The sequence below is a fragment of the Eptesicus fuscus genome, chromosome 2, assembly GCF_027574615.1.
Source record: "Eptesicus fuscus isolate TK198812 chromosome 2, DD_ASM_mEF_20220401, whole genome shotgun sequence".
NCBI classification, from domain to species: Eukaryota; Metazoa; Chordata; class Mammalia; order Chiroptera; family Vespertilionidae; genus Eptesicus; species Eptesicus fuscus.
The window spans coordinates 60,547,751-60,573,793 of record NC_072474.1 but is presented as its reverse complement, the minus strand read 5'-3'; the positions used below and the strand labels follow the sequence as shown (position 1 = coordinate 60,573,793).

The window sequence follows — 26,043 nt, the reverse complement described above, 5'->3', positions numbered from 1 at the left end:
TATATGGAAAATATGTTTAATGTAAGAATAGAGAAGGAGGATGGGCTCTACAATGCCAGGCAGTACACACAGCAGCTAGTAAACACCCAAAATGAACTCCCTGAAAAGGGGCCAAATACATTCTCAACAAGGAATCCTTTCACAATTCACAATCACATAAAAATATAAAGTTCCAACACTGGACAGAGATCAAGGTCAAAAACATTATTTTAAAAGACTAATACTGCTTAATATGTAAAAAATGTAAAACTGTACAGCAAAAGACATTACCGAAGAGCAAAAGATAAATGAGTGGGTAAAATACTGACAAAACGGGGCAACGGGTCACTATCCATAAAGTGTTCACACTTGTCAATCAAAAAGGACAAATAAAATAGAAAAGCAGGCAAAGGACATGAATAGGCAAGTGGTCATGCAAAAAATACTTTACTCAGAATTGATTAAATGCGGCTTTAAATGAGACGCTCTCACAAATCAAAATTGATCATCCTTTGGCTGGGGCCATGGGAAACCAGGCCCTCTCGGCACCGCTGCGCACACAGCATTGCCGGAGAGCAGAGTCCAGCGTCTTCCTGTGCAATTGGTCCGGCGATTCAAGTTGTAGAAAGTGGCCCCACAGAAATGCCCCCGAAGGGCACAGGCACGTGTAGCAGCATCGTAATGCCAGTGAGTTGACCGCTCTCTAAATGCCCATGAATGGGAACGGTGAAACCAGCCCATCCTTCCCCGCAGTGAGATGCTTCTACAAAGCCATTGTCCTAAGAATGAGGCAGGTCAACACAGACCGACGTGTGAAGAAACTCCATAATGTGTCATTAAGTGACTTATTAGACAGTCTACGTGGGAAGAGCCCAGTATTTTTAAAGTGATATAATGTGTAAACAACAATTGGATATACATGTGCCTATCACTGGGGAGTGAAAATATGGGACATTCACCTTTTAACCTCAAGTGTTCGTTAACTTTCCTCTAAATCTGTATTACATTTAGAATCCAAAAAGACTTTCAAGCCCTTAAGAATTAACGATCATTTGAGAAAAGACCCCATGTTTTCTAAGACCTGAGTGCTTCCTCCCCAGGGCTCCAAAGAACCTTCCCAAAGCCAAGGGCGTTCAGACTGTCCTTGCCCTGAATATGAGATGGCATCTCTACAGAGTCCCTACCCTCCTGTGGTTAAAAGCCACAAGTGAGGACGACCGCACATAACAATGGGAAGACAAGAACATAGCAACTAGTAAATATGTTGTGTAAACCCCAAAGGACTCCCTGAAATAGGCAGAATACATTCTCAAAAAGGGATCCTGGGACAATTTACAATCCACACAAAAATGTAGACACTCCCACAGGCCTTGCCAATGAGATCCACGCATCAGGCCTTCACTATCTTTACTGACGGCGGAGGTAGCCGGCGTCCAGTCGGGCCAGCAAGCCCCTACTGTGCACATGAGGAGATGGGGCCCATTGGCTCAAGAGCCAGGGGGGGATCCATCGGCTCCGAAGTCCCAGGAGTTACAGCGATTTCTTCATTCACCTCCAAGAAAGCCCCAGTCTCTTGGGGAGAGGTGGAGCTCTTGTTACGGCAGCCTTCTGCACAGCCCGGGGTCTTTTTTCTGTGTTTATTCTTCAGTCTCCTCTTGTACAACTTATATGCTAGATGTGAAAACACACAAGTCATTTAACAAATCACGTTAGTAAGGATTATAATTTGGTGACCTTGTGCGCTTGTCCATACTTTAAGAATTGGTTTGTTTGGGGTCATGTGTGTATTAACACGCAGGAAACTATGAAACAAAACAATTTAGTGTATCAAAATGGTGACTCTGTCTGGACTGGACCATTTGTGAAAGAGACTTAGTCATCAGCTCACCAACAGCTCATCCATTTATTCTGTCAGTCCGTCAGCAACTCCCATGGAGGGCTTCCAATGAGCGTTCCCCTGGGTGCGGGAGGAGAGCTGGGAATCCCGTGTTCCTTCCCTCACGGTCTCACCAGGAGAAGGCATTCAAGCTTGACTTGAAGTCCAGGTGTCTGTTAGGATTTCCCCTATCTTGTTAGAAAATTAAACCCCCAGTATTCTTATATTGATTGTTGTATCAGTAATCAGTATATAATCAGCTATATCAGCAATCACTGAGACTTACTCAGCGCCTGTTCCCTGACAATAATAAAAATTGACCATGGCCCAAGATTAAAATGCATGTGTTCATACCTACCGATCTATATTTTTTTTCAAATTTACCTTATGAGTCTAAATAGTGATTGATTCCAAAATGACATATATTTGGCTACATGGGTAGACAGCAGACAAGGTGGGGCAAAAGTAGGTGTATAGTTGTCAGTATGTGAAACACAGAGTTTGTTCTTGTTTATTATTTGTATTATTTTCCATACGAACAACTGTAAACCTTTTTTGCCCCCTCCACACACACACATAATTAATTTCAATATTTGTGTATGTATTATATTTGAAACATATGTCACAGCCATTCAGCACAATTCTTTGCCACAAGAACACTGTGAAATAACTTGACATTTGGCTCTTGATGAAACATAGTAAGTGTCTGTTTTGAAATGAATGATTGCTCCTGGTGACTGATCAATCCTGAAATCTAAGTTCTGATCGTGCACTATTTTTGTGTGAAGCATACTTGTTTATCTTCGTCGGCTCACTTTCCCATGGTTTTTTATATTTTTCTGTGAAACTTCCACTTTGTGGCAAAGGATCTCGTTTGTGCATTTTATTTGCCAAAAAAAAAAAAAAAAAATGTATCACGAGGACAGCCCGTGCATGTTTGGACTGAAAAGGGAGTTGGTAAGGTGGGTCAACAATTTTCAGTCAAGTGTACCCAACAGGGCTCTACCCACCTGCAACAATGAGAAATCCATCCAACATCTGGAAGAGTCCATAGGACAGGGGGAAGCTAATCATCTGGACCAACTGCTGGGCAGTGAAAGAGAGCTGCAGCATGGTGAGGCACATCTGAATATTCTGGGCTCCAGTTTCTAAGGATATTGTCCTGCACCTACAATGAAAATTTTTTTTTCAAGAGTTACATAATAGCAATAAGGACTATTCTTACATGTTCTCTTACAAATAGCAATAAATGTAAGCTGTGGGCTTAGGTCCCTAAAAATGTTTACTCGTTCAATCATTACTTGCCGAGTGCCTACTCTGTAGGTGGTCTCCTGAGAGGCAGCTGGGAGGAGGGCCCTGTGAACCCCACCCTAGGAATCCGCTTGGAAAGTCAAGATATACACACGGGAAAATTCAGTGCCGCCACCAGACAAATCGGGGAGATGCTGTGGACATTTAGAAAAGGGGCGTCAGTGGTTAGAAAAGGCTCCACAGAGGACGTGGGATTAAAGGATGGGGAGAGGGGAAGAGGCATTTACTGTGGGACAAGGACTGAAATTACAGTTCCAGGGACAGGTGTGAGCTCGGCCTCCCCGGAGGCACGGCACGTGCTGTAAGCCAATCTGTGAAGAGCAGAGGCTTGGGGATGAGAAGGGACAGTTGAGGTAGAGATAGAAACAGCATAAGCTAAACAACACTTGGAAGTAAACACAAAAACCTTTTCCACTTTCCTACATTTTATTGGTTTGCTCATTGCAAAGAAAGAAAATAAGTAAAGAAACCTCACTTGAAAAAGAAAAAGCAAGAGGAAGAAAAAAGAAGACATAGGCAGGGCCTTGAGGGCTGGAGTCAGCAGTTTCACCTGTCTCAGGTTGTAAAGGGAGTCGGCAGGTTTTTATGGCTGGAAGAGAAGAGAGGTGTTCAGAAGGTAAGCTGGACCGGAATGTGGGTGTGGAATGTGGGAGTGAAAATGTCATCACTTGTCACAGGACGAGTTCTGTGGCTCTCATTTTATTTATAGTGGCCCCATTGCTTGCTATGCTTTCTTCAGACTACCCTACCTTCATACAACTAAGCTACAAGCTGGGCCTCACACCGAGGCCATTCATTCACTGGGCACATGCAGTATCCCAGTTCTGATCTTTCTTAAGCCATCAGGTGGGGGGAGGATGGGTAATGAGATTGTTGACTACACTTTGCTATAGGAATACTTTCTCTCCAGATCCAATTATGTTTCAACTGCTCAACAGTCCCTGTTCCTAACTTTGGAAGCAAACGCAGGTCCAAATCCTAACTCTACCACATTCTGGCTCAATGAACCTGGTCAAGTTGCTTCATTTCTCTGCAAACTATTGATGATATCTCTGAGGCTTTGTAGCAAGTAAATGAGATACTCTTGTGGAACCTCACCCCGTACTTTGTACAATCCTAAACGTTCCCAAGTGAACTGGAAACAGCATGAGGCCAATTACATTTTTCCCAAACGCCACCTTTGGAATTCAACTGCATAGTTTACTTTTCTTCAAAAATTCTTTTCTGATTTTAAAAGAATTGAGAATTACATACTCAGTGAAAAACATAAAAAATATACCAAAAATGCTAAGCAATTAAAATTAGTCTTAATCCTACTATTCAAAATAAACACTATTAGCATATGGTATATTTCTTCCAGTATTTTTCTATGCATAAAATTCTTTTTCTTCCATCTACAAGATGAGACTCAAAATGCATACTGTTTTCTTTCTTTTTTAACTCAAATTTATCTGTTAAGTATTTTCAAAAAAATTAAAATTGATACATCATATTCCATCACATAGCCACATCATGAATTAAATCTGTATTGTTAGATATTTAAATTGTTTCTATTTTTTATATTTATGAATAACATTTCAATTAACATCTTTGCATATCAATATTTGTGCATTTACCTGATAGCTTCAGGACAGAATTCCAGAGGTAAAACCACTGTTAGCTATAAATATTTATAAGGCTATTGATGTGACTTGTCTTTTAGACAGTTTATGCCAATTTATGTTACCCCCAACAGTGTATAATAATGCTCATCTCATCTATTCCAATAACATGGAATATTATCATTTTTAATATTTCACAGCATTTATAAATTATGTTCCCCATTTGTAATGATAATATTTAAGGTAAATTTCTATTTTATTTCTCAAGTTAGCCCTTTCTCTTCTTGCCCCTCATAAGTAGCACCTTTTTAAAAATTGGCACAAACAAGGCAGATATGCTTAATCTCTTGAACTTGCTCATGCCCTGGGATGATCTCTGTATGTAGTGAAACCATCTCACCCCTCCTATTTAACCACTAGAATATGAAGAGCAAGGTGTCCAGATTACAAGTGGTATCAAATACCCAGGTCCTAATTTCACAGATTACAACGTCCATCAATCTGGCCTTTGCGTTCATTTACATAAAGAATCACTGTGAACTTTTCACCCTCTGTCTGATGAGCTGTCCTATTCCCTCCACCTTGTAAGTCAAAACTCTGAGTTTCCAGACACAGCCCGACAGCAAAGGCTACGCGTTTAATTTATTCTTCTCAACAAAGTTTATGGATAGTTTAACTGTACCTCTGCCAAGAATGGTGGGTAAGAAGTGCCAGCAGAAAGCCCGCGACATGGCCAATCAAAGGAAAGATGCAACTGATGATCAGGAGGGTGATGTCTGGATTCCAAGATTCTCTCGCCAGCACCACTCCAGCAACTGTGACCACCAAAAGGAGGGCCCCACCAACAACGGCCCCAATCTAAAGCAAACCAATAAAATAAATACATAAACTTCTTGGTCTTTAGGTTCTACGATGCAAAGTCCATCACCGCTCTAAGAAGCTTGGAACCTAGAAGTTTAAGAACAAAAAGAGGACTTTGAGACCACCAAATCCATCATTTTACAGAGAATAAACCTAAGGTCCAAAGTGGTCACGTGACTTGGCTAAAGCTAGGAATTGGTAAGGCTCAACACGAATCTCCGTCTTCTTGTTTTATGAACTGTAACTTCTCCCTTTAAGTGGAGGATTTGGTCAGAAGGATTGCGTAGTCGTTTTCATAGGTAGAACATATTTGTGAAATAAGTGAAACCTGACAATACGCATCCAGCACCTGTACACACACCTCTTAGATACCTCGCTGGTAACCTCTTATCTGAGATCCTTCCTGCCTGACCATCCCCCACTCTCTTCCCACCATCCCTTCACCCACCAGTGGCTTCTTATTGCTTTGGTCCCTGCCCTTCTCTCCTCCAAATGAAAGTTACCCATTCTTCATTAGACAATCTGAGCTAATTCATGTGACATGAGAGGTACTGACAAATACTTCTACCCTCTCCCAAATGAATGCTGTCTCTTTGGTTGTTTGTCAGAAACAAAAAATCAACAGAAAATTTTCCAGTGGTTTGAGTTTTAGATCAGATAGGAAAGCAGCAAGACCCAGAATATTTGGGAAAGATCAGGGTCTTGGCAAGCTCCCATTCATACCATGCTGACAGCAAACCAGTTTCAGCACCCGCGGTGAGGTGACATGGTTGAGGGTGTAGAAGAAGGTAGCCATGGGTAACCAAAACAAAACAAAAACAACTCAGTGTGCCGTAGATGTGTTCCAGGGGTCACCTTTACTGCCCAAACACAGGGAAAGACGGCCTCACCTCCCTGGAAGATGCTGGAACACACTGAGAAGGCCTGCGACTATAAAAATCCTTCTGCATCTTTCTACCAAAATGGGGATTGAAAGTTTAAAATTCACAGAAAGCAATTTGTTTAGAAAGCGAATCAGATCTTAAATTAAAGGAAGATGAATAACAGTGCTCGCTTCGGCAGCACAGATACTAAGAGTGGAACGATAAAGAGAAGATTAGCATGGCCCCTGGCCAGGATGACATGCAAATTCATGAAGCGTTCCATTTTTTTTTTAAATAAGTAAATAAGTAAATAAATAAATAAAACAATGATTTAGATTTTTTTTAAAAAGAGGATGAAGAACAGAGTGAAGATATACCAAATAATGATTCAATTTTCCCAGTCTTTTTTTTTAATCAAAGTGGTCTAGAATATCTATGCATATTACTAAATATTTTCTGCCACAAATCCAATGGAATAGCCAAAGGAAAGGGGCTTTAAATCTGACCTTTACAGAAATGAAACTGAACTACAGAAAATATATTTGATTTCCCCATTGTTACTGACAGATCTGGAAACACCAAAATCATGACTTTCTTTGTTAGAAAATAGTCCAGGGTAGAGTACTTGAAAAGTAAGAGGTTCCAATAATCATATTTTCTTCTCTTGTTTTATAAACAAAATTATAACCATAAACTGCCTCATTAGACATTTTCTCCCACCAAAGTGACAGTCCCTCCTAAATGCGCCATGGAAGCCTCCTCCAGCGCTGTGCCAGCTGACCTGCCTGCCTGTCCCCCTTTCTCATGTTCGTCGTCTCATTGGAGGGCGGATGGCAGGGTTTGGTTTGGGGCCAAACCGGGAAAGCAGCGTCCATTTGTGCAGGCACATGGAGCGGCCTGTTCTGCCAGGCAGAGCCAAAGGGCAAGCGCTTAAACTGAACCAAACTGTAAACCTTCAACTGAAATGACCTCAGACATATTGGCGGAACCTCCGGTTAGCCCCCGCTGTTTATTTCTTTATAAATGTAAAATATAACCACAACACCTTTAAACACTTCATGAAAGTAGCACACACTACAATTCTCTGTCTTCTGAAACAATCCTAGTAGATAGCCCTGGCTGGTTTGGCTCAGTGGATAGAGTGTCAGCCTGTGGATGGAAGGGTCCCGGGTTTGATTCCAGTCAAGGGCACATGCCCGGCTTGTGGGCTCAATCCCCAGTGGGGGGCGTGCAGGAGGCAGCCGATGAATGATTATCTCTCATCATTGATGTTTCTCTCTCTCTCTCTCTCTCTCTCTCTCTCTCTCTCTCTCTCTCTCTCCCTCTCCCTTCCTCTCTGAAATCAACATATATATTGTATATATCAAACTAAAAGAACATAGACACTAAAAATAAGCATCTATAAAAATAAATAAAGAAAACAACACATAACGGGGAAATCGGAAAGCACCCCAGGAGGTTAACACCCTTGTTGCGAATATCTTCTGTCCAGCTAGTTACTTTTACAAGCCATTTAACAGGGACACGTGCTTGGTTCTCCGGCAAACACAAGACAAGGCGGGAGCTGCGGTTACCACTAGTCCATGGCCAGGCTCCTCCATGTGGTCGGCAGCCCTTGCCCGTGTGTACAAACTACAACCTTAGGAGCTCCCCCGGGGATGTTTCCGAAAGACAGCCCTTGGTCCCGCTCTGCTCCCTAAACGCTGGGCTCCACCGCGCACACTGACCGGCGGCCACCGGGGCGCCTGTGTGAAGCCTTGTGAGTGGATGGGCCCTGGGTTCTCCGACCACACTCAGGCCTCAGCTTTCTGTCGCTCCAGCAGGAGTCCCACACTTTCCGGGGTGTCCTAAGCCTCGGCTGATGGGTCTATGGGAGTGACAGAGCAAGGCTCAGAGAAGCAGAGGAAACTTGGAGGTAGGATCCAAAAATGTAGGACAGGCAGGGGAAATTGCTGGGTGTGGGACCGCATGTGACTGGCTTGTTTGTTTCAGTCATTGCTACATCCATCTGTCACGTCTCTGAGTCTGAGGATGTGCCAACTGCCAGGCGGAGCTGCTTACCTTGAGGATGATTTTGGATTGTTTGGGGCACCTATAATTCACATAGACACCGAAGGCCACAGGAACGGTCAGGCACAGGAGGGAAATCCCTGAATAGAAGAGAAATCCGTCAGGCGGCATCGCCTCTCACCTAACCCTCGGGCCTCAACAATTTCTATTTCAACCAGATAAAAGCTTTCATTAAAGCTGCATTTTGCTTCTGCATCCACCTCCAATTTTTTTTTCAATCTTTGGAAGGCAGTCTTTGAAGGGTATTGACCGAGTGGCCAGATTATGATCTCTGAACGCATAATAATCTGGCCACTCAGTGTATACCCTATATGATAAAAGGCTAATATGCAAATTGTCCCCTCGACCAGGAGTTAGACTAGCAGGCAGGCCGGCCAACCGCCCATGTCCCCTCCCTCTGGCCAGGGTGGCCAGACCCCCCCCCCCATGCACAAATTCATGCACCGGGCCTCTAATATATATACTGAGTGGCCAGATTATTATGCATTCAGAGATCATAATAATCTGATATGATACTACTGACTGCCACCATATTTGGTCCATCATTTCTCTCAGAATCCCTCTGACAACCCCATGGAATTTTAGGGACAACTGGAAATGTAAAGTTAGCAAACAGGAGGATGCTCTTTAATCTGTGATCATCTTTGGTGCTATGTATGGGGTCCCCTCCACAACCACAGCTATTGTTCCCTTTTGGACGCCAATGGGTCATTTGCTTCACAAAGTAAGAATACCTGTTTCAGACATAAAAAACAGCACTTGTTACACATACCAAAGCCATTTCTCATAATCTCCAAGTGTAGCTAGGTAACCCAACGGCAAGTAGGAAAAAAATGCCTTTTAGTTAACACAAGCGAATAAAGGCCCTGAAGGCAGGCTCAGTAGAGCAGGGGTCATCTTGCCAACGGCATCCGTACGCTGGCATTTCCAGAGCCCCTTACCAATGCCTGCAATACTGGCTCCAAAGGTATATGAATTGCTCCTAATAGTTTGGGTTTTAATTATTTATGAATGTCTTTCAGAATATGTTATCAAAACAGAATATATTCAGTAACTTACTAATCAGAAAAGTTGTACATAAAATCATGATCTCTAAATTAAGATCTCCCTCAAATTTTACAGTCAATAGTCTCCAGCTATTATCAGAAGATGGCGCTAGTCATGCTTTTAAAATATGGACTGTGGTTTGTAAGCCTTCCAAGGGCCGACTTGAGACTCCAGATTGACATGTTAGACTTTTAAGAGTCATGTTTTCTACCAGTTCTCCAAACACTCTGACCAAACTAGAACAGGCAGATCATTTTACCCAGTTTTTCTTCCAAGCCTAGTGAGTCCACAGAGATCTCTAGGAGCTGGGTAGAGTTTGATGAGAAATAATATTCAGGAAGAGAGATAATGAAAAGGATATGGGTAATAGTTGTGACAAGTGGACACACTCCAATAATCAACAGGAATCATTTCTGTTGATCAGCAGAGAGGTCAAGGCTCACAGGCGATGTGAAAGGTGGACTTGTGGGAACTGAGGTCTCATTAGAGCCACAGCGATCCAGGTAACCTTTTGGTCATGGTGAGTCCAGTTGCTTTACAATAAACTATGTAAATGTTTTTAATAAGTTTTCTGGCTTTATTTTCAAAAGTGGTGAGCTTAAGTAGGGGTTAAGAGCTTGGACTTTGTGGTCAGATTCCTGAGTCAGAATTCTAGTGCTGCCATTACCAACTGCACAAACTTGGTCAGGTTACTTAATCTCTCTAATCCTGAAAATCTAGGAAATGGAACTAGTAATAGAATCTGTACTGTAGGGTTACTTAGAGAATTAAATTAGGTAACAAAAAAAAAAAAACAAAAAACACGCTGCCTACAGGAGACACTTAGTAAATAACAGCTAATATCCTTACCATCCCCATTCCTGTTACTCTTTCATTGCACAAGCTCATACAGACCTATGTTCTGATATGGAATGGTGAAATTCTGCTCAAAATTCCAGGACAAGGTGTAGAGATAAAGGCAGAGTGGCATCATTCCCAGGGCAGCCACTGTGGAACAGGTTGTCATACTGATGCTGAAAGTAAAATTAAAATAATGTGTCAGAGAGAGAGTTTGGAACAAGAAGTTAGCTCCCTAACCAAATGTAACTATTGGACACAACTTCTTAGAGATTACATGGGGTAGCTTAGTTGAAGCTCACTCCTGTCTTATTATTCAACAAATGATGGCAGTACTTCTAGACGTGTGGTCTAGAAAAAGATTTCTAGCAGTTCTTGGCATCCATCAATTAACTCTTTTTAAATTTTTATTTATTTTCATTTTATTTTTTCCAGCACCATTTATCCAATTAACTCTTATTTACTTGAGGATATACTTGCCCTAAATGATCTGCTAATTATAGTTATAAAGATTTTTTCCTTATACAGTTCTTTTCTATTGAGATATAATTTACAGACCATAAAATTCATCATTTTAAAGTGTTTTTAGATAGGTATATAGATCAATGGAACAGAACAAGGAGTACAGATATCAACTCATGCCTATATAGTCAATTAATATTGGGCAAAGGAAGCAAGAATAAAGACAGTTTCTTCAAAAAATGATATTGGGAAAATTGGACAGGTATATGCAAAAAATGCAGCTAGACCACCAACTCACACCATACACAAGAATAAGTTTAAAATGAATAAAAGACTTAAATGTATAAGTCATAAAACCATGAAAATCCTAGAAGAAAACATAGGCAGTAAAATTTCAGTCATCTCTCATAGCAATATGTTTGCTGATACATCTCCTAGGGCAAGGAGAACAAAAGAGAAAATTAACAAATGGGACTACATCAAAATAATAAGCTTCTACACAGCAAAAGAAATTATTAAAAAAAAAACGAAAAGGGAACACACTGTATGGGAGAACATATTTGTCAATAGTACACCTGATAAGGGGTAATCTCTAAAATATATAAAGAACTTATACAATTCAACACCAGGAAAACAAGCAATCCAATTTTTAAATTGGCAAAATGCCTGAATAGACACTTCTCCAAAAAGGACATACTGATGGCCAAAAGACATATGAGAAGATGCTCAATGTCACTGATCATCAGAGAGATGCAAATTAAAACCACAATGAGATATCACCTCGCACCTGTCATAATGACTACCATCAATCAATCAATCAATCAATCAATCAAAAAAAAATGTTGGAGAGGATGTGGGGAACAAGGAGCCCTAGCATACTGTTGGTAGGAATACAGAGTGGTGCAGCCACTTTGGAAAACAGTATAGTTTCCTCAAAAAATTAAAATTGGAACTGCCTTTTGACCCAGTGATCCCATTTCTAGGAATTTACTTTAAAAATCCCAAAACACTAATTCAAAAAAAATATATCACCCCTGTGTTCATAGCAGCATTATTTATGACAGCCAGGATCTGGAAGCAGCCCAAGTTCCCATCAGTAGGTGAGTGGATAAAAAAGCTGTGGTACATTTACACAATGGAATACTGTGTGGCCATAAAAAAGAAGGAAATCTTTTCTTTTGCAACAGCACCAATGGCCTTGGAGATAATTATGCTAAATGAAATAAACCAGTCAGAGAGAAACAAATACCATATGATCTCACTTATATGTGTAACCTAGTGAACAAAATAAACTGACAAACAAAATAGAAACAGAGGCATGGGTACATGGAACAGACTGACAGCTGTGAGGGGGTTGTTGAATAAAAGGTGAAAGGATTAGCCAAAGAACATACATGCATAACTCACAGACACAGACAACAGTGTGGTGGCCAGAGGGAAGGGGAAGTGGGGGCTGGGTGGAGGTGGGAAAGGGGAGGAGAGAGAAATGGGGACATCTGTAAGAGTGTCAACAATAAAAATAAAGTTAAAAAATAAAATAAAATTTAAAAATAAATAAAGTGTTTTAGTATATTTGCAAGATTGTGCAATAACAACACAATGTCCATAATATTTTCATCAAACAAAATAAAAGCCACCCCAGTAGCAGTCACTCCCCATCCCCTTCTTCCTCAAGCTCCTGGCAACCAATACTTAACCCATTTTTTGTCTTTATAGGATTGCCTATTCTGGACATTTCTTATAAATTTAATTACATGTGTATCTGGCTTCTTTCACTTGTCATGTTTTTAAGGTTCATCCATGTTTTAGCATGTATCAGTAGTTCAGTCTTTTTTCTGGTGGAATGTTATCTTGGTTACTGTGGTTTTATTACACTGTATGAAATAAGTTATTGCTTCATACATTTGTAATATATTGTTTTTATTTTTTCCCAATATGTAAGGTCATATTTTTTGTCTTTACTTATTTTAACTGGAGAAAAGCACTTGGTTACACATTAAAATACGTAAGCATGTATACATGAAATACATAAGCATCTATATATATAAAACCCTCATATGTAAATAGATGGAACGGTGGAACAACCGAACAACCGGTCACTATGATGTGCACTGACCATCAGGGGGTGCGCACGGAACATGGCAGGCATCAGCAGCAGGTGGCAAAGCGTGAAACATGGTGGGCATCAGCTGCTGCGGGATGGTGAAGCAGGTGAGAGGGGGCGCCAGACCAAGGTGGGGCGCTGGTCACTGTCATTGGGGCGAGCCTCTGGCGGTTACTGAAAATTCTTTGCTCCCACATGTCACAATCCCACCAGGTGCTCACTCCTGCTGCTGGCGCCCGGTGCCAGCCCCGATCACTTGAAGCCGTCAGCAGGTGCTAGCAGCAGCTGCCAGCCCCAATTGCCCCTCAGGGCTTCTCCACCTCCCCCTGCTCCTGAGGGGTGATCAGGGCAGCACCCGCTAGCACATGCTGCTGGCACTGGCCCCAATCACTCTGTGCCATCAGCGGGTGCAAGCGGGCCCAGCACCGTTAGCATGTGGGAGTGGTGGCGGCGGGAGCAGAGCTGCAGGCAGACAGGGGACCAGGGGCCATGATGGGAGGGGCCAGGCAGGGGCACGGACGATGGGCCAAGACCCACCCCTGTGCCCACCGCAGCCTTGTGGCCCACAGTTCCTTCCAAGGTGCATGAATTCATGCACTGGGCCCCTAGTGCATACATAAAATGCACAAGCATGTATAATGAGAGGCCAGAAACTGGGAGCAGAGCTTTGGAAGACTCCCCCTGGGCCCCAGCTCTGACCTGGGAAGCAGGAGAAGAGCGCATGGCATGTAGGGAAAGCCCAGAGATGCGGTGAGAGCCAGGAGGTTCATCCCATGAAAGCTAAGAAAAGAGAGCTTCCAAATGAAGGCGAAATGCAGGATGAGAACCTGAGAAGTGGATTTAGTGCCACCCAACTTTCCCCCAATTTCTGGTGTCTCCACCCCAAATCGACCCTTTCCACCTCCCACCACCACCCGCAACCCCCGAGCTGTTTTCCTCCCTCTCTGGGTGACAGAGCCGTGAAAGAATGAGGGGAAATGAGGTAAATGGAAATGAGATATCCTCTAGGCCAACGAACTATTTTATCTTTAAACTGCCGGAAAAATGTTACACAATCTGCTTAAGCACGTAGGAACTATTTATGGACACTGTGAATGCTGCTCTGCCTGATGAGCTGGGCAAACAGCACACCACACAGTGCAACCCAGGGGGGAAGTCAGACTTCATCCACTTCAACTCCAGGCCCCTAAGTCCAGGGCCGCGAGGGGAGTAGAGAGGAAATGAGTGGATCCTATGTTGGTAATTGCTTGGGGCTCTTCCAAAGCTGGGTGAAATGCATAGGGGTTCACTATTCTACCTACTTTTATATATTTGAAGTTTTCTACAATAAAAATAAGAAGTGTGGTGAAGCCCTGGAGTGGGGAAGGTGTGGGGTGGAGGGGGTCACTGAGGAAAAAAATGGGACATCTGTAATACTTTCAACAATAAATTTTCTAAAATAATAATAATCCTATATAATAAAAGGGTAATATGCAAATTTACCCTAACAGCAGAACGACCGGTCACTATGACACGCACTGACCACCACGGGGCAGACGCTCGGTGGAGGAGCTGCCCCCTGGTGGTCAGTGCACTTCCACAGGGGGAGTGCCCTCAGCCAGAAGCTGGCTCATGGTTGACCAGCGCAGCAGCGGTGGCGGGAGCCCGTGGCAGCACTAAGGGTGTCTGACTAATGGCTTAGGAGGCGCTCCCTAGTTGGACATCCCCCGAAAGCTCTCGGGCTGCCAGAGGAATGTCTGACTGCCAGCTTAGGCCCTGTCCCCAGGGGAGTGGGCCTAAGCCAGCAGGTGGACATCCCCGGAGGGGTCCCAGACTGTGAGAGGGCACAGGCCGGGCTGAGGGACCCCCCTGAGTGCACGAATTTTCGTGCACCAGGTCTCTAGTAAACTAATAAGTGTCCCTTCCATCTTGGTGGGGGACTGTGCAGTATTGCTCCCAGTCTGGTTAGGTGAGGTTTTCTCTGTCATATTTTACTTGGGTGTCATATTTTACATCTAGCATTATGCGTACACTGCATGGGGGCATCTAAAGCATTTCCTGGCCAACCCTGGCCGGCCGTGGGCTTTTCCGTCCTCAGCACTGCTGTGTACCACCCATCTGCTCTCCTCCGGGGATGGCTGCCATTGCCCTCTGGACACCCTTGTTCTGGCATTACTCACATGCTGCACGCATTCTGCACCTGCATGAGAGCTGCGTCCTGTCGCTGTGCCCCAGACAGTGAGCTCTTAGAGGGCAAGGGCCTTATTGACCTCCCACCCCTAGGAACCTGGCAGAGCCTCGTGCTGAGAAACACTGGAGGAGCTCGCTACATCCTTGCTGAATAAATCCATGAACCAAAGGATGAACCAACATATTAATACACTGGTGCTGGAAAAAGTTCTTGCTGCGTCCTTCATGGGTCATGTGACTGCAGATGAGACTTGAAAATCTTAGCAACGTGGCCCTTTTACACTGAATTCAAATGGTAGATGCCCCCTACAGCAATCCAGAGGAATGGAAACTTTCTATGAAAACATAATTAAAATCATGCTCTTCCGAGTACAAATGTAACATTTTATTTTTTTATGTTTTTAATATATTCTTTTTTATTTCAGAGAGGAAGGGAAAGGGAAAGAGAGATAGAAACATCAACGATGAGAGAGAATCATTGATCAGCTGCCTCTTGCACGCTCCTCAATGGGGATTGAGCCCGCAACCTGGGCATGTGCCCTGACTGGGAATTGAACCATGACCTCCTGGTTCATAGGTCAACGCTCATCCACTGAGCCACACCGGCTGGGCCACATGTAACATTTTAAGGAGCAGCTATTTATCTGATTGGTGCCCTTTTCAAAAATCCAGACTTAGGTCATTCACAAGCATCTGTAAACATCCCTTCCCCTCTTTTATTTTTCTATTAAGCAGTCCTGTTTCAAACATGTTTGTTCAATGAGTAGAGGTTTATTCTTTGGTGTGTTTTTTTGGAGTAATCACATAATACATGTTCCTGTGCAACTAGGTTGCTTTTATTTTTCCCCTCTTCACATCATAGACATCCATCCTTTCAGGACATCACACATAGACTAAGTTCATTCTTTTTAAAAATTGCAGAGTATGCCACAATATAAATGTGCCATAATTTCTTCAGTTGCTTTGTTAATGATGAATAAATGGCTTTGAATGTGTTTGCATTGTAAACAATGCTGTAATAAACATTCTCTGACATATTTCACTTGAAATAATTCCTTTACCAGTATTTCTATAGAATACATTTCCAAAAGTGGAATTGCTATGTCTTTTACTTTAAGATAGTACCAGATTATTTCCCAAAAAGACTCCTGCATTTCATAATCCTGCCTCCACTGGGTGTGACTGGTCCCTTATAATTCCCATGAGAACTTTGAAAAATGCATCTCGCTGTTATTTTGTTACACACCCGACTCTCAACAAGGTCGTATTTCATGCTTGCTGGCCTCTTGGAGGTCCTCTCTAAACACCCATGCTTGTCTGATTTCTTCTTTTCTCAACTTGCAGACGCTCTTTTTAAATTAGGGTACATATCATCATCTGTAATACAAATATCTTTACCAGGTTTACTGTGCATTTTTGACTATGCGTATGACTTTTGCCATAATAAACAGTTAACCCTCAGACAGTAAAATCAGTCCATTTTTTATGGCTTCTCAGTTTCTTGTTCAAGACTCCTCTTCTCCTGAGGCTATTCAAACATTGCTCCCACTTTTCACCTTTTTATAGATTGATATTCTTTTTAACTCATCTAAAAGGTATATTATATATGGTGTAAGGCATGAAGCTACTCTACTGCTTTCCATATTGAGAGGCAAGTGTGCCCACACTATTGGCTACATTAACAACTACATTAACAATTGTCCACTAACTTGAACTGCCAACTTCATTAGGCATGAAATGTTCAAGGGTATTCAAAATGTTCTGTTTTCCTTAGCAAATACCAAATTGTTTCAATTACAGTGTTTTCATAAATGATAGAGCAGACACTTTTACATAAGTTTTTCTTTCAAACTTTCCTTAGCCGTTCTTGCATATATTTCATTCCCCATGACATTTAATATCATTTTATCCTGTTAATAATGCTTGCTTTGAGCAAAGACCTCTCTTCTAGCTAGAAAGCAGATCAAGGAAGAGAGTGTGCCTGGGAAGCATTTGCAAACTCTGAGTCTGTGATAACACTACATTCCTTGGCTCTGCATCTGACCAAGTCTTGTAAAGAATTCCATATGACGTCACTTGAACTCCTGGAGAATATGGATAGCATTCCCCTCCCCCCACCCCCCATGGATGCGGCTCAAACAGCAGAAAGGTATGATTCATGATTATGGAAAGCGAAGTGTGAGATTTACATCATACTGACTCTATATCCTTGTCTATACGGGTTACTGCCTCCATCCTTGCACAAGTCTCCAAGCCCGTGATGCTTGTGGGAATGGCGAGAGAGGATCCCAGTGCCCTGCCAGCAGTTATAAATGGCAACAAGGCTGGGAAAGCACACGGTGAGCATGAGTGAGTGCAGTGGAAAGTCACACCTTTGGTTTTACTGAGTTGAAATCCCAATGAGGTATAAACAGAGGATGTGGCTACCTGGGTTTCTCGGCTATTCACATAGAGAAAAATTGTTGCCAAAATCTGACTTTGATATAACAAGATTCCACTTGCACTAAGAATGGCATCACCATCCCAAACTGTTATAGAGAATAAATAATGAGACAGATTCAGCAAGTCTGGACAAACAAGTAAATCCTGAACCTCCCTTAAAATGTGGAAATTAGATATAATCGCATTATGTAACAACTAGAGGCTCGGTGCACAAAATTTGTGCACTGGGAGGGGGGGTCCCCTCAGCCCAGCCTGCACCCTCTCCAATCCGGGACCCCTTGGGGGATGTCCAACTGTCCGGCAGTAGGACATCCCTCTCATAATCCTGGACCACTGGCTCCTAATCACTCACCTGCCTGCCTACCTGGTCACCCCTAACTGCCCCCCCTGCTGGCCTGATCGCCTCTTACTGCCCCCCCCCCCTGCCGCCAGCCTGGTTGCCCCCAACTGTTCTCCTCTGCTGGCCTGGTTGCCCCTAACTGTCCCTCCCTGCTGACCTGGTAGCCCCCAACTGACCTCCCTGCTAGCCTGGTCACCTCCAACTGCCCTCCCCTGCCAGCTTGGTCGCCCCTCACGGCCCCCCCGCCAGCCTGGTTGCCCCACGCAGCCTGCTATTCAGTCGTTTGGTCATCCCTCACTAACCCCCCTGCCAGCCTGGTCACCCCATGCAGCCTGCTTGTTCAGTCATTTGGTCATCCCTCATTAATCCCCCTGCTGGTCATAGGCAGCCATCTTGTGAGGGTGTAAGGGTTAATTTGCATATTACCTTTTTATTATATAGGATGTAGCATCAATAAGTATACCATTTAGCAATTGGGTTTAAATTATTAAGATGTTTCCATTTTAAACCAATAAAATCAGAAACTCTGAACTTCAAATCTATGAAAGTACTTAATTCCCCACTGAAAAACTTTTTTAAATTATCTGCTAGCCAGATGGAAATGGAGTATGCTAGATCGGGTCAACAGACTTGGCCTTAGAAAAGAGTTCAAGGCCAGGTTTTCCATCCCCAAATAGAAATGTTACTCCTGTCTGCTGCCTCTCAGTAACAATAACCAGCATTTATTGAGCACTACCTGCTAAGTATTATGCTCCATGCTTTTAGATACATTTTCTCTTCTCATCTATACTCTAGGTATGTGTAGGTATCATTTCCATTGTATAGACCAGGAAACTAAGAAACAGAGAGTTACAGAAACTTACACACAGTCACATGGATTCAATCTAAGTTTTGTCTGTTTTTATTTTTGTTATTCTTTTTTTCTCCCTCGCAAATATGTTTTTGTTGATTTCAGAGAAGGGAGAGGGAGAGAGAGAGATAGAAACATCAATGATGAGAATCACTGATTGACTGCCTCCTGCACGCCCCACACTGGGGATCGAGCCTGCAACCCAGGCATGTGCCCTGACTGGGAATCAACAGTGACCTCCTGGTTCATAGGTTGATGTTCAATCACTGAGCCACACCAGCTGGGCCTAAGTTCTGTCTCTTAAGATGATCAGTTCTCCACCAGACCATGGCAGACAAACCTGAAGAATCTGAAGTCCTATTTCCAGAGTCTCTGCTGAAGAACCAAGAGATCCTTTAAAGTTCAAAGGTCAAAATTGGCCACTGAACTGCTCAGTGGTCAGAATTTCTCTGCAGCTGAGGACACAAATACATCCTTAGGGGGAAATAGACCTCAGATACCAAATGTCAAACTAAAGACATGGGCTGTCTTGAGTCGCACCAGTAAACTGATTGCATTTCAAGAGAAGCGTGTGTAACACACGGAGGCCATCAGAAACGTTCCTTGTCATTCATTCAATGTTTATCAAGTACCTACCACCACCAGGCTGGCACTGAGCACACCGAAATGGAAAAACCCTCAAGGAACTTACAGACCTAGTGGGTGAGACAGATAAGCAGCCCAACTATTGCCAGGCTTTCCAATAGATGACAAGAAAGAATGACCTCTTTGGTGCTATGGGAGAGAGGAGAGGCATCTCTGTCAAATAGTTTCAGGAGAAACATTCAAAACTGGGGTGGAGAGATGAGGACACAAACTTTATCATTTGTTTTTCTTTTCCTGCTGCCACAAGATATTTAAAAGACCTCAGATCCACTCCTGGTTTATACCCAAAAGAATTGAAAGCAGGGACTGCAATAGATACTTACAACCCATGTTCATAGCAGCATTATTCACAATAGCCAAAAGGTGGCAACAACCCAAGGGCCCATGGACAGAAGAATGGATAAACAAAATGTGATGCAACATGCAAAAAAGAAAAATGTGATGATACACAATGGATTATTATTCAGCCTTTTTAAACAAAGGAAATTCTGACATGCTCCAATACTGATGCATTTTGAAGACATTATGCAAAGTGAAATAAGCCAGACACGAAAGGACAAATATTTTGTGATTTCACATATATGACACCTAACGTGGCCAAATCCATAGGGACAGAAAGTAGAATGGTGGTTGCCAGGGGCTGAAGGGAAGGGGGAGTTATTGTTTAATGGAAGATAAAAAGAAGTTCTAGAGATGGATGGTAGGGATGATTGTACAATAGTGTGGAATGTACTTAATGCCATTGAACTTTACACTTAAGGATGGTTAAAATTTTATGATATGTGTTATTTACCATCATAGGCCTCAGACAGTCTAACCCATTGATTTCACAACTGAGGAAACTGATATCCAGCTTCTCTTTGAGCAGAGACTGAAACACAGACCCCTACTGCAATGCCCTTTTGTCTGCTCCACATAATAATAATAACAACTCATATAGCATATTGTGCCAGGTGAGATTCTAAGCATTTTATATGTATTAACTCATTCAATCCTCACAACAACCCACGAAGTAGGTTGTTTCTCCCTATTTCAGAAGTGAGGAAACTAAGGCACAGAGAATTTACATCATCTACCAAGACGACCCAATGAGTAACAGGTCTATTTACTGGTTCCAGAGTGGTGCACTTAACTACTGCACTCCCAGATCTTAGTTGCCACGTCTTACCCTCAAAGACAAGAATTCTGTCCATCCTCAGCACAGTAGACTGCAAAAATGTCCCCAGATACTCACCCTTTTCTCATCCATGCCCTCTGCAGTGTGACCTTGCAGCTTACTGCATCAAGAGGCAGAAACTACTCCTTCTTTCCTTGAATCTGGACTGGCCTTGAAATTTGCATTGGCTAATGGAAAACCATGAAAGATGATAAACGGGTTCCAAGCCCAAGCCGCAAGAGGTCTGGTATGCTTTCTCATTTTCAGAGCCCTGCCTCTGTCATGTGATGAGGTGCAGGCTAGCCTGCTGGAGAATGAGAGACCAGGGGAAGGGGAGCCCCGTCTGAGGCCACTAAGACCAGTCTACGTTAGCCAGGGCCCAAACATGTGAGAGAGCCCAGCAAGATCAGCTGAGCTCAGTCCAGAGGCAGGCTAATGTCTTCGGTTCTCCATACATATGGGCCAACTGCTTTCCAGAACAGTTAGAATGAAGAAAAACATCTGACTTGGGATAGAATCGGGCCAACAGTTGGCTTTCCAGGCTGTGGGAACAGCACGGGCAAAAGAAAGTTGGAAATGTGTGGGGTGTGTTTAGAGAACAGTGAGTAGCCCATTGAACTATAGACCAATTGTGTTTAAGGGATTAACGGGAAATAGACCTGGGGAAGTAGGTTAGAACTAGATTAGTTTCTACCTAAGATGTTGAGAAGACTTTATATGTATCACATGTTCATTTTCTCTTTACAATACCATAAAGAAAGTATTATGACTTCCAGTTACAGAAAAGAGGTCCCAAGTCAGGATTTAAATATAGACAATCGGAGCCCAGAGCCTGCCTTATCGGCTTACTACAAAACCATGATGGAGAGACTGAAGGTGGGGAGAATATTGTAAAGATACCATAATGGCCAATAAAGCAATTGTGAGGGCCTGGCCTGAGGTAATGGCAGTGGGGACAGATGGAAAACAATAGCTGTGAGTGACATGCAAGGGGCTGGGCTACAGGACTAGACAGCAGATTGAGTGAATAAGTGAAGAATGAAGGGAGTCGCAGGGGAATGCTCAGATGGTGAGCCCAGGTGACAGAAAATCATAGGTGTCGTGATCAGCTACTCAGAGTGCAGAAACTGGTTCAAACATGTTGGTTCTGAAATGCCCTGCATGGAATGAACACGTGGAGGACTGCACGTAGATTGAATGAACACAGAGTTAAGGCATGAAAAACATGTTTGGGGTGATCTGCATAGAGCTAAATCTCAATTTCCTCATGTAAAATGAAGTAGTTGTTCCAAATGCTGAATTTTATCCATCATGAAAACAACGGAATTTCTATCTATGACAATCTATTGAGTTTTGCTGAAAAGTTCTTTTTATTGGTAATCAAGTGGGAAGAAAAGTAATGAACTTGGATGTTACTTCACTCAATAATACTGAATTTTCTTTTTGCAGTTTTTACTGAGATTTAAAGTTTTATGATTCTTGTATCTATAAGCTTTTGAAAATCTAATATTTAGTCCCAATTTTAAAATGTCATTTCTTACAGATTTTTTTGCTTGTTTTTTTGTTTTGTTTGATTTGTGAGACCAAAATCAAATTTTAAAAGAAAAAGGGTAAATTAGCTAATAGTTATTGCATACCCACTATGTGCCTGGCATTCTGCATGTACATTTTCTCCTTAAAATATAGTTTTGTGAGGAATGAGTAATGTTAACCCAATTTTACAAATGAGGAGATGAGACTTACAGGTTAAATCATTTGGCCAAAGTTAAAGCTAATTAAGGGAAGTAAAATGAGCTTTATATTTTATAGACTTCCTACTCATTGGTGTTTTTATTACAACGTTGGCTAATAAGAGATGAAGGTAGTAAATGTTCTCTTTCCCAAAACAGAAGTGGTTGAGAGCACTGTTTAAAGATTTCCGCTTCTATTCAGAACAGAAGATCTAGTGTGTAAGTAGCCTGGAAGAAAGTGCCTCAACTACAGCCTGATGAGAAACAGATGTGAATTCAAATCCGAGTTCTGCCATACTCATTTGTAGCATTTGGCAAGCTCTTAACCCACCTGAGTCACAATTTTCTCAGCTGTAAAACTCAGAATAATAAAAGGTCATGTACAAGGTTATTATGAGCCCAGAAAGAAGTGAAAGGGATCAATGATGAGAACTCATATTGTCTTGAAGAGAGATGATGACTTAAAAAAAAAAGAGAGCGAGAAAGAGAACACGTGAAAGCATCTACCTCATGCCTAATCAGAGTACTCAATAAATATTTTCTTTTCTTTCCAAAAACTTTTCGATTCCAAAACTTATGGCTGATATGTGGACTTTGAATAAAGGATATTTGTCATTTTCCAATTATTATGTTAATGATCATCTTTATTGTATTTAAATTAGCAATGCATATCCGTATGACTTGTTTTTTTTAATTAGCAATGCATCAAGTGATTCTTTAAAAATCTCTGATAAGTGGGGTCACTAAAACATTGCCATATCGAGTTAATTATTGGTCTGCGCCCATTAAAATGTATAGGTGAAATATGTTCCACGTTACCCACTCAGCACACACAGGAAACGAGACACCCACCTGTGCAGCTGACTCACTAACATCAACTCCCAGCACAGTCAGCACCTCTGATTCATTCATTCATCGAATAATAAATCTCAACTGAATGACATGCACATCAAACGAAGATTTACATTTATAAGTAGTTCTTTCCCTGGGCAGGACGTAAAACAGTTTGTTCATCAGTAAGCTAAGAATCTAGAAAGATACTGCTTTTAGCTCTTTCGCTTTTCCAATCGTGACTCCTGTATTCTTTCCTCAAATGCTCTCTTTTTCCCCCATCACAATATATATGCAATTAACTTATCCTCATTAAAGCATAAGTGAGTGATAAAGTCTAATGTCTCTTAGGGGTATTTGTTTACACCACGATTGGGAATAAGGTCACTGGCCTACATGAAAGGAGTGGGATTCTCCTGATGAATGTTAAGCATGTGAAAAGCAACAAGAAAGAGCATTTTTAGTCATAAATCTTTATGTGGCTCTCCAAGTCAACTCCATAGGCCATCACCGGCACTTAAACCAGGATACATCAGCCACGTAGCCCTGAACGCCTTCATTCAGTCCCCAAAACACTGATTTCATGAAGTAGGTGCAACACTTGCTGGTAGAGCTACAAGGCCTGGCTCTGGTTATGCCACCACCACCATCACCATGACAGCTTCCAAGCCCCTGTCATTAGCTCCTGGGAGTCTCAGCTTATGTCCTGGGAGATATAAACCAAAGCCCTCCACTCAGAAAAGTAGTTGCCAGTCCAACAGAGGACAACCACAGCAAAAGTCCATGTTAAGCTCAGAAAGGCAAGTCTTTCCAGGACTGAACAAGTCTCTGTAAAATATTTCCCACTTGGATCTCCACCTAAATAAACATTGGCAGAGTTTTCAACATGAAAGGTGTCAGTTAGCTGCCACCCCCAGGCAAAGTGCTACCAGGGGAAGCCTGAGCTCCCGGGGGTAACTTACCTGAGATCCATGTCTCCATCAACCCAGAAGGTGAAGATGTTAGAGACGGTTCCCCCGGGGCAGCACCCCATGATGAGAACAGCAATCGCTTGCATGGGCGCTAGGGAGAAGCTGATGGCCAGGAGATAGGCGATAAGAGGCATGAGTCCAAACTGGCAGAGCAGTCCCACCGCAATGCCCCAGGGTCTCCTGATGTGCAACCACAGCTTCCGGATCTCCACAGAGCACCCCAGCGAGAACATGAGCAGGCCCATCATCACGGCTGACACCACTGCGAAGACAAGTTCCAGGTTCCCGGGTGCCCGCAGCCCCGCTGGCAGCTCCTCCTCTGAACTGTTGGCAGCGCAGGCTGAGCCGCTGGAACAATTTGTCCTCATCTCTTCATCTCCTTAAGGCAGCATTACAAGTGAACATCTGCCGAGACGGCTGGGCATGTCTATCCTGCCACGTTTTGTAATAATGCAACAAAGTCACGCATGGAGAATCATTCCAATAGCTATTGGCCAGCAGGTTGATTCACCCTAATCTGATCAATTCCTTTACGACTTTGTAAAAGCAATTATCATGGCCATGAAACATATAATGAACTGTGCTAAGTAAGGCTTTCCACTTCTGTCCTTACTCACCACTGAATATTAAAGAGAAACGAGACAAGCAAACTCATTGTCAAGTGGAGTGATTGGGCTGTGTCGTCAGCATCACATTGTGTTCCAGGAAAGGAGGGTGGATGCCAAGATGTAATTTCTCCAAATTCAATGGGGATTTCAAAGAGCCAGGATGCAATTTTTTTGGAGAGAGAGAGGCTAATTCTGGGAGAAAACAAAACAAAACAAAAAAAAATTAAAAACAAAGGCAATTAAACCAAAGCCCTGTGTCATTAACAAAGCATTAGCAAAGAATTTCTGTTGAAAATATCAAAGCCAAAGGCTGCCAGTTAAGGAAATGGTAGGAAATACTAAGGATCATTTCAAGAGTGCTTTAAAATTAGTCTCCCTTTTTCTTCTTTCCACTTCTCGTAGAGTTTGTGTCTAAAGTCAATAACGAAATGCCTGCAAGAATAATGTGATATAAAGCCTGATTATGCCTCATGAAACAAGGAAACTCATTTCTGTTCCCAAAATAATGCAAGGGAGCTGTCGCTTTCTTTCGGAAGATAGTGTGGCTTTGTGATACCACACCCTCGGGCCTGCTGGTGACATCTGGGAACACCGGAGGGAATGCAGTCAGGAGCTCAGTCTGAGAAGCCTCTGAGGTCAGCCTCTGACCACAATGGCCCAGGGCCCCTCTGTGTGTCCTAACCAGGCACCTCGGGCGAAACCAGAGGAGGAAAACATGGGTCTGTGAAACTAAACCTCCAAAAACGCAGGGGCCACGCCCTTTCTCACAGAGAGCAGGAGGTTATTTGTGGGGCCAGGGCTGGTGACAAGGTACACTTTATAAATGCCTCCGCCTGCTTAAAGGGGAGACTGGCTATGCATTGTTCATGGTTTGATGAGCAAATTCTTCATGACAAAATGGGCTTGTTTACTGTATAAAAAAGTATGAGTTGAATACAAATGTGAAATAAAATCTATTTGAAGAAAGGATAACTGCCTTAGGCCAAAACACCCGAAAGGCCGCTCTGAAGGTGGAACCCTGCTGGAGGCCACCAGAGGTCAGAGTGATGACTGGCTGCCACCATTAATGCTGAGAACAAGCCAGCATTCATGCCCAGCTTGGAGAGCCCATCAGAGGCAACCCAGAGCTATCGGAGGTGTGTTCACACAGAGCCAAGCAGAGAAATGGACACTCAGGGACCGGTTAAAGCTCCGTGCTCCCAGCTACAATAACTCGGAGCTAAGGGGGAGGGGAGGAGGGAGAGAACTAATTTGGGGGCGTACCTACTGGGTGACAGGAGCATGCTAAGC

At 42.8% G+C, this 26,043-nt stretch overlaps 1 protein-coding gene, 1 non-coding gene and 1 pseudogene across 2 annotated transcripts; 2 read left to right on the top strand and 1 right to left on the bottom strand.

Annotated features, from left to right (window-relative positions):
- SLC10A6 (solute carrier family 10 member 6) lies at positions 1-24,513 on the bottom strand. The gene is made up of 6 exons (XM_008143581.3): positions 24,137-24,513; positions 10,503-10,621; positions 8,553-8,641; positions 5,450-5,625; positions 2,866-3,023; positions 1-1,650 (listed from the first exon to the last, which is right to left on the bottom strand). The coding sequence occupies exons 1-6, from the start codon at positions 24,511-24,513 to the stop codon at positions 1,433-1,435; spliced, it is 1,137 nt and encodes a 378-aa protein (XP_008141803.2). The 3' UTR covers positions 1-1,432.
- Positions 6,675-6,780, top strand: LOC114232279 (U6 spliceosomal RNA). Its single transcript, XR_003618318.1, has one exon. It is a non-coding gene; the product is annotated as a U6 spliceosomal RNA (small nuclear RNA).
- Positions 22,760-22,845, top strand: LOC114232291 (small nucleolar RNA SNORD115; annotated as a pseudogene).
- Positions 24,514-26,043: the final 1,530 nt, after the last annotated feature.